The sequence below is a fragment of the Chiloscyllium plagiosum genome, unplaced genomic scaffold (genome assembly GCF_037043375.1).
Source record: "Chiloscyllium plagiosum isolate Xiang-an unplaced genomic scaffold, Cpla_swu_hap1 HiC_scaffold_24, whole genome shotgun sequence".
NCBI lineage: Eukaryota > Metazoa > Chordata > Chondrichthyes > Orectolobiformes > Hemiscylliidae > Chiloscyllium > Chiloscyllium plagiosum.
The window spans coordinates 2,575,170-2,592,505 of NW_028270162.1; the positions used below are offsets into that span (position 1 = coordinate 2,575,170).

The 17,336-nt window shown below is 40.6% G+C and overlaps 1 protein-coding gene across 2 annotated transcripts in view; it reads left to right on the forward strand.

The window, feature by feature from the left end:
- Positions 1 to 1,301: 1,301 nt before the first annotated feature.
- The window catches only part of piwil1 (piwi-like RNA-mediated gene silencing 1), a 49,869-nt gene continuing 33,834 nt past the window's right edge, over positions 1,302 to 17,336 (forward strand). The window contains exons 1-8 of one of the 2 annotated variants that reach the window (XM_087999848.1): positions 1,302 to 1,327; positions 2,087 to 2,204; positions 9,508 to 9,616; positions 10,417 to 10,545; positions 13,681 to 13,895; positions 15,216 to 15,337; positions 15,967 to 16,047; positions 16,475 to 16,672. In XM_087999848.1, coding sequence (XP_087855974.1) covers positions 2,124 to 2,204; positions 9,508 to 9,616; positions 10,417 to 10,545; positions 13,681 to 13,895; positions 15,216 to 15,337; positions 15,967 to 16,047; positions 16,475 to 16,672 — 935 coding nt within the window. In that variant the 5' untranslated portion in view covers positions 1,302 to 1,327; positions 2,087 to 2,123. Of the gene's footprint in view, positions 1,328 to 2,086; positions 2,205 to 9,507; positions 9,617 to 10,416; positions 10,546 to 13,680; positions 13,896 to 15,215; positions 15,338 to 15,966; positions 16,048 to 16,474; positions 16,673 to 17,336 lie in introns of those variants that run through there. The other variant, XM_087999849.1, reaches the window with a different exon arrangement.

Genomic DNA, 17,336 nt, shown 5'->3' on the forward strand with positions numbered 1-17,336 from the left:
AGATGTCTAGCAGGTTGTCTCACTTCAAAAGTAAGGCAGCATTCTGGATTCAACTCTCAATGAGTTCCAGTAAATGTTTAATAACTAACATCTTCTACACAGTTCCTTGGTTTAAAGTATTCCAAAAAATATAATTTAACTACTTAAAATCAGGGTTGTTCTGGTACAGAGAGGGGCCATTTGGCCCATTGTGTATGTCTGGCTCTCGAAATGACCATTTCATTCAGTACACATTACTGCACCTGAGGTCTAATTAGTGCCTTGTACAAGTTCAGCAACACCTTAACAACTTTGTCAACCTGGCCTGTCACCTTTAACAACTTATGCACATAACCACTCACGTCTCTGCTCTTGCACATCCTTTAGAGTAATATCCCTTATTTTGCACTATCCTTGCATGTCTTCACATAAAAAATACAGGGCATCAACATCCTTGGGACTACTATTGACCAGACACACCACATAAACACAATGGCTATAAGAGTAGGTCAGAGACTGGGTATCTTGCAGCAAGTACCTCTCACCCTGACTCCCCAAAAGGCTGTCCACCATCTACAAGGCACAACTCAGGAGGGTGAGGGAATACTCCCCACTTGCCTGGATGGGGGCAGCTCCAACAACACTCAAGAAGCTCAACACCATTTGGGACAAAGCAGCCCGCGCTTGATTGGCTCCACATCCACAAGCATCCCACCAACGCTCAGTAACAGCAGTGAGCACCATCTACAAGATACACTGCAGAAACTCACCAAAGACCCTCAGACAGCACCTTCCAAACCCATGGCCACTCCCATCTAGAAGGACAAGAGCAGCTGTCTCATGGGAATACCATCCCCGCAAGTTCAAAAGACAGGTGAATAAATAATTCCTTCACATGAACATACAATTGAGACAAAACAAACAATAAGTTTGAATTTTCTGCTGAATTGACGTCGCTTCTCTTGTGCCCACGCGCTGAAACCTGCCTTTTTTCCCGCCTAACACTGCGCATGCGCTCTACTTGTGAAACCGCGCTCCTCCTCTAACTCTACACAAAAATCCTTCCACTGATCACGTGTCAAATAGATCCAGACTGCTAAATAACAAGTAAATCAAAATATTTATGCTTGGTGCTACAGGTATGTGCGAAGGTATTGCGTTAGGATATATATTATTGCTACAAATGTGAATTGAAGCACCAACTGTGAGATCTGTGCGGAGGGATTGCGGTGATGCGGTAGTAGCGCGTGCCTGTGTTGGGAAGTTCAGGGGGAAGGCGGTTAGTCGCCACGCGGGGTGGCTCCGGGACGGGGGGAGGGCAGCTCGGTGTCGTTACTGTCAGTTCACGGTGAGGGCGATGAACGGTCGTTATATTTAATGATAACTTCGCCACAGTGTTGGCGAAGACATCTGCGCGGGAAGGGATTATTGGTTGTTATTTGTTGCGAGCTTAAGGTCTGGAATTGTTACGGCCTCAGACTCCTCTCGAGTTTCCCTCCAAAGAAGTCTTATGTTTATCTCTCATGCCCTCTCCTTCTATAACTGGTCTCTTTTTGCCCTCTCCTTCTATAACTGGTCTCTTTTTGCCCTCTCCTTCTATAACTGGTCTCTTTTTGCCTCCCTTCCCCCAAACAAGTTGACCTTTTTGATTCTTCTTCCATAATTCCCAAAACTTTTCAAAGTGTTCCTTTGCTTTCTTCCTCTTCACTTTCCCAGATGGTCCTCTGCCTCTCTCTCTCTCTCCCCCTTCATCCCCCAACCCTCTTGCCTTCCCTTTGTTCTCTCCCCCCCCCCCCCCCCCCCCGTACCCCTGAGCTGGACCTCATTTATGTTCCTTCTCCTCCTCTCTTCATTCTTTGCCCACCTGCCTTACACCCAAAACTGGCCCCATCTGAAAAGCAGCATTCCTCACCTTCTCCCAACAGTGTTAGCTGATCTTTTTGCTGGAGAGTAAATGCGAAAACTTGACATTTTGCTGTGCCATGGATGCTGACCAGCAAATGACTTTCAAGAAATTTGTCTGATCTCTAACTGTGTCTCTTGAGATCTTTTAACACCTTAATGCTGATCTGGGGAGTTTGAGTTTACATTACTTTTCCCTCCTCAGACAGGAAAAAAACTGTAGGACATTGAATTGACAAAAAATGAGTGGAAGAGCACGTTCTCGGGCCCGAGGGCGGGCTCGTGTCCCTGAAGCAAGCACCCAGCCTGTTGCTCCAAGGCTAGTAAGTAAATTTGCTTATACATGTATTTTAAATTTTGCCTAGTAATGCTATAGTTCATATCAAATGTGTTTTGCAAAACTGTTCATTGGAAGCTGTCATTTGTTACCAGGAAAACTGATCTTTGAGGAAAAGTTTTGAAATTCTTCAGACTTAGTTTCAGGCTTGGATTTTGCAGTCATTAGCAGTATCAGAACTTACCATTTAATGTAGAAGAAAGCTGCCCACAAAAAGCCAATGACTTGGGGTGAGGACATCTTTCTCCTGATGTGGAGATGCTGGTGTTGGACTGGGATGGACAAAGTCAGAAATCAATATGACACCAGGTCATAGTCCAATAGTTTATTTAAAACCGCAAGCTTTTGGTTTGCTCTTTTGTCAGGTTATGACAAAGAAGCAGTGCTCTGAAAACTTCATTTCAAATAAACCTGTTGGACTATGCCCTGGTGTCGTGTGGCTTCTAATTTCGTTCTCATAGGATCTCTGGATTCCAACAATAGTATGCCTTTACGTAGGCCAAATAGCTAAGCACATTTAAAAAGTTCTCCTTGCAAAGAAGGAAGTAAAAAGTGTCAATTGTCCTTGTTTACGTGACTCTTCATTAAATGTTTTAAAGGCATAAAAGCTACTACTGTGGAGGTCAAAAAGGTGATTCAGCAAATGGCAGTAAATCATTTAAAAACCCATTTGCACCTTATTCAACAAACTGTAACTTTAAAAAATTTTTGAGTGAGACTAATGGTGTTTTAAAAATTTGTTTTATCATAAAACAGCTTCCATCAGTTAAGTTTGGTAAGAAGATTATCCCTGTTTCACTGCTGTAGTTTTACAACTTAACGATTTGTCTTTTTTAAATGTGTGGTGAAAGCTTATTTTTATTTTTATTTCCAAATATAGAGTTGTATATTTGTGCTTTATCTTCATAGTTTTCTTTTGTCCTCCTTTTGTTCTGGTGAATGAATGTGGCTTGATGTGTTCCAGCTTTTGTTTGGTCCATTGCACCGATTTGAAAACATGTTTCTCCCCCACCCTCCAATTCCGATCCTTCGTGTGTGCTTATTTTGTCATACACCCTTCTGCTTCTCAACACCCAGTCTTGTAGCTGGGATACCAGAAAGTCAAAATTGATTCTAACTTTTTAAGTCCTTGATAGAAGGTTGTGATCAAAATTAATGGACCTGAAGCATTAGCTCACTTTTTCTTCACTGATGCTGCCTGGCTTGTTGAATATTAAATCTACTTCAGATTTCCAGCATCTGCAGTATTTTTCTTTTGCCATCTTAGCATTTTTGCCTGGAATTGCCAGACTGTTATATTTGCAGTACAGTGGTTCTAACAGTTCTTGCAAATGTTAAATGCAAATTTTACTGTATTATAAGGCTTTGTAATCCATGGAATAAAATCCAGTGTAGTCCCCTTAAGTAATGGAATAAGTTCCCTATCTGATTTTAATGAAATTGCAGCTTCAAGGAAATGTGTTGTCAAAAGCAAACCACTGTGGGAGATGTAATTCTGAATTAAAACCAAAACGTGCTGGAGAAACTCTGGTCTGGCAGAATCTGTGAAGTGAGAAAATATTTCAAGCCCAGTGTGACCCCCTTTTGGCATTGAAGTACAGGTATTTGAGTTCTGCAAAAGCAAATTACTGCAGATGCTGGAATTAGCACTGAAAACAAGAAATGCTGGAAAACTTAGCAGTTTAGGCAGCATCTGTGGAGAGAGTGAGGAAACTAATGTTTCAAGTCTAGATACCAGCTGACATGAAGTGTGGAGGGGGTAGCATTTATGCAATAGTGGGTGGAAGTGCTAGGGGCAAAAGGATGTTGATGCTGCAGATTAAGTGATTGGAATGTTAGAGCAATGGTGTGTCTAACTGCCAAATTGGAAAGGACAGATAGTGAGGGGATGGGAGAGAGGCTATGGTGACAGAATCCAACAAGTAAAGCTTAAAGAAAGGGAAAGAATAGAGAGAGAGAGTTCACAATCTGAAGGTGTTGAAGTCCATATTAAGTCCAGACGGTTGTAAAGTGCCTAGCCTGAAGATATGATGTTCTTCCAGTTCTTGTGTGATTCGCTGGAGCATTGTAAAACCGCTGAGGGCAAACATTGTGCACGTGACAAGGATGCTGTGTTAAAACGACTGGCTACAGGGAAGTTGGGGTCATGCGCACAAATCACAGGTGTTCTGTAAAGCAGCCACCCAGTCTGCGTTTGGTTTCTCCAATGTAGAGTAGACCACATTGGGTGCAGCAAATGTAATAGACCAGATTGGAGGAGGTACAAGTGAAATGCTGCTTCATCTGGAAAGACTGTTTTGGCCCTTGGATGATGAGCAGGAAAGAGGTGAATGGGTAGGTGTTGCACTTTCTGTGGTTATATGGGAAGGTGAGGTTGATGTTGACCATTGAGTGCAACTTTTCCTTGGCTAATCTTGCTCAAATTGTGAGCCAATGTTTGAAACCTACACTTGTTTCTTACTCCCATGTCTGTGCCAATAGTTAATTCATTATTAGCAAGAATGTTGAACTGCCTGTTTTGTATACTTTCATGGGTTATGTAATGGAATTTTGGCTTTGTCCAAAGGGTTTGGCATACACCAATGAGATAGTAATGCTTCAGGTGGCACAGTGGTTAGCACTGCTGCCTCACAGCGCCAGAGACACGAGTTCAATTCCCGCCTCAGGGGACTGACTGTGTGGAGTTTGCACATTCTCCCCGTGTCTGCATGGGTTTGCTCCGGGTGCTCCGGTTTCCTCCCACAGTCCAAAGATGTGCAGGTCAGGTGAATTGCCATGCTAAATTGCCCGTAGTGTTAGGTAAGGGGTAAATGTAGGGGTATGGGTGGGTTGCGCTTCGGCAGGTCGGTGTGGACTTGTTGGGCCGAAGGGCCTGTTTCCACACTGTAAGTAATCTAAATCTAAAGTTGAACCAAGCCTTGGTCAGATTCTATCTGTACATGTTAGCAGCTCTCCTTAATTCGAGAGTGCCATTTACTCGGTCATGAGTTTCTGCAGAGGGTCTGAACTGGCAGGATATCCAATGAGCTAGTGGAATTTGGGATGCAGGATTTGCTTCTCCCTCTCTGCTGCTTTGGTTAAACATCAAGATTCTTGGACCTGAATAATACAGCTTGATGGACAATTTATTGCCATTTTTACTGGTAGCAATTTGCTCCTGATCCATGCTGCCATACTTTAAGAAGACCTTGTGAATGCTGTTCAAGTATTTTCTTTGACCTGCCTGAAATGCTGGTCATTTTAGGATTGTGAAAGTGGGACCTGGCAGGGTAACTGTTTTAGTCATCAGGACACAATGCTCAGTCCATCCTAGTTGAATGTGCGGGAGTTCTGTCTGACTGCTAGTGGGGCTAGCTTTGAGTCTAACGTTAATATTTGTTTGGCCCTCTTGTTGAATCCAGAGAATGAGGTAGAGTCATTGGTAGTGGAATTTATCTAATGCTTTTGTGTTGCTAGTGCACAGTCCAGGACTATTGTAGCACAGGAGTGTGATAACACCGGCTATTTTGTACACTAGGACATCCGTTCACTTGTAGAGGACTTTGTTATCAAATACACCTGAACTCCCTCCCATAGGTTTATAGATATCTTTCATCCTGTTGAGTTTGCCTACACCACATGGACTGCAGTAGTTCAAGAAGGCAGTTTTCCATTACCTTCTCAAGAGGAACTAGGGATGGGCAATAAATGCTGGCCCAACCAGTTCCTGCCACATGCTATGATTTAAGAAAACGTTTGCTGCGGTAGTCTGTAGAAAGCTGAGGTAGTACAGATGTTCTACACTACACTCCGTTTTGGGAAAGGTCCTGAAGAGTGGCGAGTGAGACCAGGATAATGAAACTGAGAATAAATTACTAGAAATGATGCAAGTCAAACCAATAATCACTTGAAATAGTTTATTTTAATTATCAAAACCCTGTTGGTTTTTCCCTTTTGTGGAATATGGATATTTTGTGGAATATGGACACAGGAACAGGCCCTGAGGCGCACCAAGCCTGAGCCAATTCCTAGCCCTTATTTAAACCTGCTACTTATTATCCATGTGAGGTTTCTAACCCTCTGGTTGTCTACAGTCCACATCTATCAAGATGCGCCTTAAATATTGCTAACATACCTGCTTCCTCCACCTCTACTGGTAATGTGTTCGTGCCCTATGTTTTCACAGGAACATGCCTAATCAGCTGCTCTTCAAAAGACTCCCACATCTCAGATGTGGATTTGCCCTCAAGCAGCCACTCCACTCCACATTCTCCAATTCTTGCCTAATTCAGTTATAGTTGGCATTCTCCAAATTTGACACCTTCATCCAAGATCCACTGTTATCCTTATCCACAAGTATCTGAAAACTTATAGAATTATGATCCCTTTCATTGATGTGTTCAGACACGTTATGATGTGTCTGGAGCAGATGGGATTTGCATCTTTTGGTCTCAAGGTGGGGACATTTCCACTGTGCCCAAAAGCCTGTTTGTTTTTAAACAGGATAATTAGTGGAGTGCCACAGGGGTTAGTGCTAGGGCAACACTTATTTAAAGCATACAGGAAATCCTCTATATTCATTAAATCATAAATTGTGAATTCACCCATCCACACCCAAAAATAAATAACAAAAATCAACATCAAGGAAAATTTACATCTGCAATGCTTTTAACTATTTTAATCTATTTTTAATGAGCTCCGCTGTCATGAATTTCATCATTTGTGGTGGTTCTCTGGAATGGAGCCCTCGTGGATGTAGAGGAATGACTTGCCAAAGGAAAGTGAAAGGTACTAAAGTCAAGTTTGCAGATGAGACTAAAATAATTGTGAGGATGAGACAGCCTGCAGAGTTTATCAAATGGGAAAAAACATGATGGATTATGATGTAGGAAAATGTGAGGTTATACACTTGGACAGGAAGAATAAAAGAGCTGAATATTGTTTAAATGAAGAAGACATGAAGAAAGCTACAGAACAGGGATCTGGGAGTTTATATTTAGGAATCTCTCAACTAGCAAGTTCAGATAATAGAGAAGGCAATGGAATGTTAACCTTCCATTTCAAGGGAAATGGAGTATAAAAGTAGTGAGCGTTTGCTAAAACCAAACAAAGCATTAATCAGGTTCCACCTGGAATACGGTAAACAGTTTTGCACCCCTTTAAGGAAAGATATATTGGCATGAGAGGGAGGCTAATCAGTCTGATAATAGGTATGGAGGAACTGTCTTCGAGGTAGAGTACTGTACTTGTTGGCATTTAGATGAATGAAAGACAACTTTATTGAAACATACAAGATGCTTAGGATTTGACAGGTTGGATGTGGAAATGTTTTTTCTTGTTGGACAGTCTTGGACCAACATAATCTCCGAATAAGAGGGGACACGTTTTAAGAAGGATAAGGAATTTCTTTGGAGGCTGCCATTAAGTATATTCAAGATTGAAATATCCAGATCAAATATGTGGGCAGTGTTAAGGGTTGTGGGGAAGTTAAGGGTATTAAGGGAATTAAGGGGCTGTGGTGCAAAGGCAGCAAAGTGGAGTTGAGGATTATCAGATGAGCCACTATTTCATTGGCACAGTATACCACATGGGCTGAATGGCCTACTTATACATCTTATGATGCAGGATTTGAATGTAAATAGTGTAAAGAGCACATGGCACTGCAGGTTAAAATGGGCGGCATGGTGCTCAGTGGTTAGCACTGCTGCCTCACAGCACCAGGGTCCCAGGTTCGATTCCAGCCTGGGCGACTATCTGTGTGGAGTTTGCACATTCTCCCCGTGTCTGCGTGGGTTTCCTCAGGGTGCTCCGGTTTCCTCCCACAGTCCAAAGATGTGCAGGTCAGGTGAATTGGCCATGCTAAATTACCCATAGTATTAGGTGCATCAGTCAGAGGGAAATGGATCTGAGTGGGTTGCTCTTCGGAGGGTCGGTGTGGACTGTTTGAACCGAAGGACCTGTTTCCACACTGTAGGGAATCTAATCAAATCTAATCTAGACCACCATTGGTGTATATCCAAGTCTCCATATTATGGTGAAGGATAATGAACAGATAATCTACTTTGGTTAAGGGATAATCAGTTACCAGGCTAGAGTGAATGAAATATAGTTGTTTGAGCAGGTTGATTAAAATAATGACACACCTCCCAGGCAGGTGGGACTTAAACCTCCCAGGCAGGTGGTGGCAGGTTCACCACCAATGTGCCACGCTTCTCTTTGGAATTAGGTTGATGTCTAAACAGGTTGAATAAAATGGTGACACACATTTGGAGCAGATGGGACTTGAACGTGGCCTCTGAGGTAAGACTCTATCATTATTCCACAAGAGCCCTTGAAGTTAAGTTTATTGTTAGAGGTAGTACTAGTATAATTTAAAATGAAATCAGGAGGTGCTATTTCTTAAAGTGGTGTAGAAACTTGAACACCCCTCTTCAAACAGCTGGTTTTGCTGGATCATTTGAAATATCAATAGATTTTTGGCTGTGGAGCAGAGAGAATAACGGGATTAAGGTATGGGTCAGCCTCGATGCCATTTTATGGCAGCACAGGCCCAGCTGGCTGATACATGTTCAACGTTTGTGCGAAGATTTGTAGCTCGTTGTTGTGGTTCTGTTCGCCGTGCTGGAAGTTTTTGTTGCAAACGTTTCGTCCCCTGGCTAGGCGACATCATCAGTGCTTGGGAGCCTCCTGCGAAGCGCTTCTTTGATGTTTCCTCCGGTGTTTATAGTGGTCTGTCCCTGCCGCTTCCGGTTGTCAGTTTCAGCTGTCCGCTGTAGTGGTTGGTATATTGGGTCCAGGTCGATGTGTTTGTTGATCTGGACCCAATCGACCTGGACCCAATATACCAACCACTACAGCGGACAGCTGAAACTGACAACCGGAAGCGGCAGGGACAGACCACTTTAAACACCGGAGGAAACATCAAAGAAGTGCTTCGCAGGAGGCTCCCAAGCACTGATGATGTCGCCTAGCCAGGGGACGAAATGTTTGCAACAAAAACTTCCAGCTCGGCGAACAGAACCACAGCAACTTGTTCAACTTTGTGACTGCAATCCATGTTCAGCTTTCTTCTGTCAAAATTCACATGTATAGAGAAATGGGCATAAGGGTTGACAGTTTGCCTGAGGTGAAAAGATGATTGAATTCTCTAATATCATTGAGTACAGCACTTAATATGATATCAGTTCTCCCTAAATCTGAACTTTTAAAACCGATTCCAATCACAAGCAGCCATCTAAAGGCCAGTGGGTCTATTGTTACTTAAAGCTGATTGCTTGAGAAATAAGTTGAGGTCTATTTTGTGCTCTTAGGCACCTGCTCCAGAACCAGCTCCAACAAGACCTGTCAGTACAGGGGAATCCGAATTGCTTGGTCGTGGTCGACAGAGAGGGCCCTCTGGAGCAGTGGGACGCAAAGATGGTGAGGCTATGTTAAAATGTACATCCTAATAGACTAAATTTAATAACTTCTACGTATAAATCATCTTTGGACAGTTGGTTATGCTTGTGAAAGGAAAATGGAGGCAGTCATGTGTGCAAAGTTTGTTCCGAAGTCTCTCCAGTTTCTCTCAGTCAAGACTGAAGTCATGTAATGTCATATGTGCATAATGATCTGCACTTGAGAAACTTGCTTGAGCTTTTTGGTTGATGTGAATCTTATTAATCTGTCTCATGACATTATTGCATAACTTATTCTGTTCTTGTCTCAACTAGACCATTAGTGAAGCAATTGTACTCATAAACCTTTTTGTTCCAGATGTTGTATCTTGGTAACCCCAATATTTGCACAACATGTATACCTGGTACATTGCACCTTGAAAGATTTTTAAAAAACAAATACCATTTTGCCAGTTTTCCAATTTCAAGTGAAGCCAGCCAATTGCTGTCAATATTCTTTAAAAAAATATTCGGGGCTTAAAAAGAAATGCATATTGATACTTGGAGCACAAGACGTTGAACTATTTCTTCTGAAATAATTATGTTGGATGTCCTTGTTTGTCAAATGTCGGAATTGCTGACTCCAGAAATTAATATTCTGTCGTTTGTTTATAATGAGTTTGTGCCATTCTGAATTAAGGTCATTAAATATTCCTCTTTTAATTTGTTGAATAGCATCCACAACAAATGAAAAGGACTTCAATGAAATTCATCAAGATTAATAAAGTAATTCTTCTGGATTTTAATTGTTTGACTTAATTTTGTTTCCTGTAAATATTGCAGTTGTTGAGGTGATATCTGCTGGATTTAAAGAGATGTCATTGGCAGAAAGAGGTGGACGTCGGCGAGACTTCCATGATTTTGGAGTGAACACAAGGAAGGCAATGGAGCATGTCAAAGAGTCCAAAACTGGTAAATGCTGGAGTAGAGTAGTTGAATCTTCATTTGAGATTGCTTGTGCTGAGGATCACTTTCTATAGCTAAATCTTTTATCATGTACTAAGTTTTCTTGTAACCCAGATGGAAAAATGATCAAATTGCTTATTTCAAATCAAAAGTAGAAACAAAGAAAATAGCAGCAATAAGCCACTTAGGACAGTGAAGAAGGCATCGGTATGCTTGCCTTTATTGGTCAGTACATTGTGTATAGGAGTTGGGAGGTCATTTGGCTGTACAGGTCATTGGTTGGGCCACTATTAGAATATTGCATGCAGTTATGGTCTCCCTGTAATAGGAAGAATGTTATGAAATTTGAAAGAGTTCAGAAAAGATTTACAAGGATGTTGCCAGAATTGGAGGGTTTGAGCTATGGGGAGAGACTGAATAGGCTGGGACTATTTTTCCCTGGAGTGTCAGAGCCTGAGGGATGACTTTTTAAGAGATTTCTAAAACTCATGAGGGGTATGGATAGCGTAAATAAAGAAGGTATTTTTGGAAAGGGGTGTGCCCAAAATTGAAGATGAGAGGGGAACGATTTTTAAGAGACCTAACGGGCAACTTCTTCACACACAGGATGGTGTGTGTCTGTGTGTGTAATGAGCTACCAGAGGAAGTGGTGGAGACAGGTAGAATTACAACATTTAAAAGGGATTTGGGTGGGTATATGAAGAGGAACAGATTAGAGGGATATGGGCCAAATGCTGGCAAATGGGACTAAATTAATTTAGGATCTCTGGTTAGCATGGACATGTTGGAATGAAGGGATTGTTTCCATGTTGCACTTGGGGGTGGCATGGTGGCTCAGTGGTTAGCACCATTGCCTCTCAGCGCGAGGGACTTAGGTTTGATTCCAGCCTCTAGCGACTGTCTGTCTGTGTGGAGTTTGCGCATTCTCCCTGTGTCCGTGCGTTTCCTCCGGGTGCTCGGGTTTCCTCCCACAATTCAAAGATGTGCAGGTCAGGTGAATTGGCCATGCTAAGTTGCCCATAGTGTTCAGTGATGTGCACATTAGTTGCATTGGCCAGGGGGAAATATAGGGTAGAGGAATGGGTCTGGGTGGGTTACACTTCAGAAGGTCGATGTGGACCTGTTGGGCCGAAGGGCCTGTTTCCACACTGTCAGGATTCTTTGACTCTATTCAAGCCTGCTGCACTATTCAATATGATCATGGCTGACCATCCTGTTACTGTTTTGTCCCCTTAACCTTTGATCCCTTTAGCCCTCAAAACTGTATCTAACTACTTTGTGGCTTAAAAAATTCAGCTTTTTACTTTATTGCTCTCTATTAATTTCATTTTTTTCTCTAATTTTCTTACTCTACGATTGTTTTAAATTTTGACTTTGTCTACTTTTCTTAACCTTCCAGCTTTTAAAGATCTTCATGGAATTCGTTCTAGTTTTGCAGGATTCAACATTAACATCAGTTTTTCCTTTTCCATGGCTTTTGCAATAGTACAAACAAATTGTTTTGTCTTGCTTTGATTGCCATCAGCAATCCAGATCAAACAGCTATTACTGTAGTAGATGTGATTTTAGTCATTTTTAACTGTTTGGAGTCTTAAAAATTCAGTGGGGGAGGATTAGAATCATGAACAATTGTGGCACAGTCTTTTGATGCAGTAAGTCTAGGGTTTTTTCCTGGCCACCTAGTGAAGATGTAGACTCTGTTCAGTGATCGGTCAATAAGCACTCACAATCGGTCTGGTTCTTTAAGACTTCATTCTTTATTTCTTACAGCCGGGTACAGAGCATCCGGAAACACAGAGGTTATACACTTCCGTGTTCCTCAGAGGACCTGCACACATGGCTTAAAACAAAGATGTTTTTATACTTTTCTTAAAGAAAGGTACAGGCTATGATTGCATAGTACATTCCAACAATTACCAATCAATGCACAATATTGCTTTATTTGACAGTTACTTAGTCCAATGATATTTTCTGGGAACCAACTTTGTTTTCCAACATTCAGGCCGAGCCACTGCACCTGCATCTGTCGGGTGGCCAGTAATGGCTTATCTAGTCTAGTTATTTCTATGCTGTAAAGGGAGCTGCTAATCTCTGTTGAAGCAGACTGTGGTTAGTCAATTATACAGCTATAGCAGAATTGTCAATTTGCAGCCTAGAAGCCATTTTATTGCCACCTAAGTTATTAAGAACATCTGTTAAGTGGTTGTTCCTGACAACACCTAGTTACCTCTGCCTGTATTCAGATTGCAGATCCTCAACAGTGAAATCCATTTCTCAATCTCAAGCTATTTTTTAAGCAACTACCATTTTAAGTAACAATTTATAACAATATTCACAGTTGATAACCATTCCCAATGTTAAGAATTTTTTTGAATTTTTGATCCTTATTATAATCTAATTTTAACAAGTGACAATCAAAATATTTACCTTGTTACAGCCTTTTGTTACTCTGGTTGGGGTGCCCAAAGTTGCAGGGTATTCCTATTATGATTTAAGTCTTCTATCAGTTGAAATGATTTGCTTTTGTTTTATCTACGCCTCTTAATACAGAACCTAGAATTTGTTTATAGTGTACTTGATTCACTTTAAGCTCTTCACCTATGAACCTATCTTTTTTTCTTGTGCAGTTTAGGATTTATTGTATCCCAGTTCCAAGAAATATTGCTTCTTGGAATCTAGTCTGTCCTGAAATCTTTTATAATCCTGTACATGAGCATGTTTGTCTACTGTTTCTAAATTCAAATCCTTTATTTGTAAATCAGAAAAACCTCAATATAGACCTCTACAACTCCACATATCAAATCCTTAAAAACAAATACCTATGTTAGAGTTCAAACAGCAAAATCTAACTGTTTGATTTTGAAGCATTTTCCCATTCATTCCCACATGTTTACTCTTTTCCATTTAATTTTTTTTCCCTTTCATTTCCTTTAGCATTGAGACAGTTTTTTGTTTTCCCTCGCTTTCCTTGGATTCTCTACTTTGGCACCATATGTTTGTCTAACAGCAGAAGTTATCATTCATAGGTTAAAGGGGCAGAAGTAAACCATTTGGCTTACACAGTTTCAGGTTGATTAGTTCAGGCTATGAAGTATTGTTACTGTTGCCATACAGGGAGTCATTAATTTTTTATGTTTTCAGGTGTTTCTGGAAGTCTAATACGATTGATAACAAACTATATTCGCCTAAGCTCTCGCCCGCAGTGGGCTCTGTATCAGTACCATGTGGATTATAATCCTCAAATGGAATCAAGGCGTTTGCGAACAGTACTATTGTTTATGCATGACAAAATTCTTGGTACAACTCGTGTATTTGATGGTTCAATCTTATTCCTGCCTAAAAAACTGGAAAAGAAAGTAAGTTAAATGTTGAGTATTCATGACATTGTATGGAAATGTAATTATTGTTGAAAATTATAATGAAAAGAAAAACAATGGATTGATGTTTTCTTCCTGTGATCAACAGCCAGAGATTGAATTGTAATATAAAGGAACAAAAACAAATTACTGTAGAAACTCAACAGGTCTGGCAGAATCTGTGGAGAGAAAAGTCAATATTGAGGTCCAGTAACTGTTTGGCTTTTTCTCTACAGATGCAGTAGGTAGATTGTTGGTCTCGGGGGAATTGAGGGATATGGAGAGCAAGTGGGAAAGTGGTTATGAAGCCCAAGATTAACCATGATTTTGTTGAAGGTTGTGGCAGTTTTGACTGGCTGTATAGTCTGCTTCATCTCTTGTGGAAATATAGTCACTGTTGCAATGTAAGAAATATCAATGTTCAGTAGCAGCATTGTATAGCATCAGCAAGATATGCTGCAGCAACTTGGCAAGTCTCCTTTTGTCATTTTCCAATTTGCATCCTTTGCCATCTTGAATGACAAAGAAAGCAGATGTGTGGAAATGCTACAAATTCGTTTCTCTCCAAGCCACTCACAATATGGTCGTGAACTTCAGTGTCGCTGGGTCAAAATGTTGGATATCGCTTCCTTAAGAGCATTATGGATGTGGCTACATGGACAGCAATGGTTCAAGAAGACAGTTCACCATTACTTTCTTCAAGGCAATTCTGATGGGCAATAAATGCTGGCCTAACCAACAGAGCACTTATTCTGTGAAAGAATAATAAGAAAGGCAGCTAATTTAGGTATAGCAAGATATGGGCCTCGTGTACAAAAGTGGGACTAATGTAGACTGTGCTGTATTTCTTACTGTAGAGTCTGTGCTTCTGTGACTGTGTGGTTGTGGAAGGTCAATCATTGAACAGTTTAAGATAGGAATTGATGGGTTTACTGAACAGGCTATTTTTATGGTGTTGACTGAGGGATAAATATTGGGTGGAACAGCCTGGGTGACTACCCTTCTTTTCAAAATAGTGGCATGGAATCTTCCTGTATTCACTTGCAAGAGTGAATGTGACTTCCATTTGATGATTCTTCCTACGGTATAGTTCTCCCTCAGTTCTGATAGGATTATCATTGTGAGCTTGTTTACTAGTGCATTGACTATCCAATGCAAGCTGCTGAGTCCCAGGACCGACGTTCATTCAGAAACCATTGGAAAAATGGCTTTTCAAACATTGAAGGTATTACTTCCTATAACAATAAGGATGAACTTGGTGTTAAACATGAAAAAAAATTGAGTTTTAATAAAACTTGTCATCTGTTCTTTAATTGTAAGGTCACTGAACTACTGAGCCAGACACGTGATGGCCAGAATGTGAAGGTAACAGTTACTTTGACCAATGAATTGCCTCCAACATCTCCAACATGCCTTCAGTTTTACAATATTGTGTTCAGAAGGTAAGTAGTTGAAAGTGTCTTTGACCTGGAAACTATTTAGGACTGTGGGGACTAAAGTATCTCACTCCAGTTGAACCAGTACAGGCATGAGTAGGATAGTTCCCTGTGGTTGCAATACGTGAATCTGGGACTTAATTACACTTTCAAATTGAAGTGAGTGTCCTCACTTTGGGATTTAAGTATTATCATTTTGGTACACCACTGTTTTCCAAGTGTTCAAGTATAGCCTGAGGAGTGCTCCAGTTACTTGAGAGGGCTTGGATCAAAAGTGGAGTTTGCACTAATTTTGTGCAAAACAAACTTCTACTTAGAGTATTCTATTTATAAGACACAAGTTATGATATGTCTTCACAGCTTGTCAGATAACCGGCTGATTTTAAAAAAAAATCAAATGAGCTGGATTGATCTTGTGATGTTTTATAATTGAGATTTAAATAAATAGAAGCTTATCTAATCTTGCAGGAAGTGTGCCTCGACAAGAAAACTGAAGCTGGAGTCTGTTAGAAATTTACAGTTTGGTTAATTTGATTTAAAATTCTTTTTGTACTTGCTGTTTTACAGATTCTATTGAGTTGTCATTTCAAAACTCACTTCTCGTTCCTTAACAAAATTTATGAAATTCTTTGCAGGCTTTTAAAGATGATGTCCTTGCAGCAAATTGGCCGAAACTATTACAACCCTCAGGATCCCATTATGATTCCACAACACCGGTATGCAAAAGTAACACAGTTGCAAAAGTAGTCCTCCAATGTATTATGCTCATTAATCTTCCCTTTTACTGGGTGAGTTGAGATTGTGTAGTCTTCAGTTGCAGCAGTGTTAGAAGTAAAAGATATGAGTTAGGTTGTTCAGACATTCAGTAATTCCAAATACTTTTTTTTATTGCTGCTTGTGAATCTATATAATCTTTTTTCAAACCAATCTATAATCAAACCTTTCCATCAGTGGCTACCTTGCATCAGGATAGAATTGCAGATTCAAAGCCTGTCTGTTATTGCTACAGCTAGAAGAATTGAGAAACGTATGGGAATTATATTCAGATGTAACTAACTAAAATCAAACTAAATTTCACAAGGTAATAAAGTATCAGAAATTTTACAACCGTGGTGAATATTGTGGTATTTTCTACTACTACAGAATCATGGTTTGGCCAGGATACACCACTTCAATTCTGCAGTACGAGAACAGTGTCATGTTATGTGCAGATGTCAGTCACAAGATTCTACGTAGCGAAACTGTACTTGATGTGATGTATCAATTATATGAGCAGTTCGGTGAACACCGGTTTCAGGAGGCCTGCTCAAAGGAGCTAATCGGAGTCATAGTTCTTACCAGGTAAGATCCGGATTGTGTTAATGAGGGTATCTGGGTGCTTTACTTCACATCAGAGTCGTGCAGTACCATATTTGTCTTTGCTTTGGGCTGTTTCTTCTTTCTGCTAGCTTTTAGATTTAAGCATATTTTTATGATCTTGTAAGAAATGGTGTGATTTTATTTTCTAAATATGGGGTTGGATTTCAAGCTGGTGCCATATGGGTATACTTTTACTTTGGAAAAAAATAGACAAGGCCATAGTGCTTCTGTGACCTAATTCAGTATGTGTTAGAGCAAATGGCTTTCAAGCCCCTTGGATCCATGCTGTGGGGTTTATGACTAAGAATAAACATTTCAAAGGCAGTAGCTTGCTTTTGGTTTAGAATAATCAAGGATTGATTTTAGTTTGGAAACGCCCAGGATTTGAAGCTTTTAAGACCGTTTTGAAAAAGAACGGTCGTGAGCACAATATTTTTAATCATTCAAAGGATAAGCATGTCACTGGTGAGGTTAGCATTTATTGCCCATCCTTAATTGCCTAATTAAGAGTCAATCACATTGCGGTGGGTCTGGAGTCACATATAGGCCAGACTGGTTAAAGGTGGTAGTTTCCTTCCTGAAAGGGGCATTAGTGAACCAAGTGGGTTCTTCCAACAAGTGCAATAGTTTCATAGTCACCTTTTAG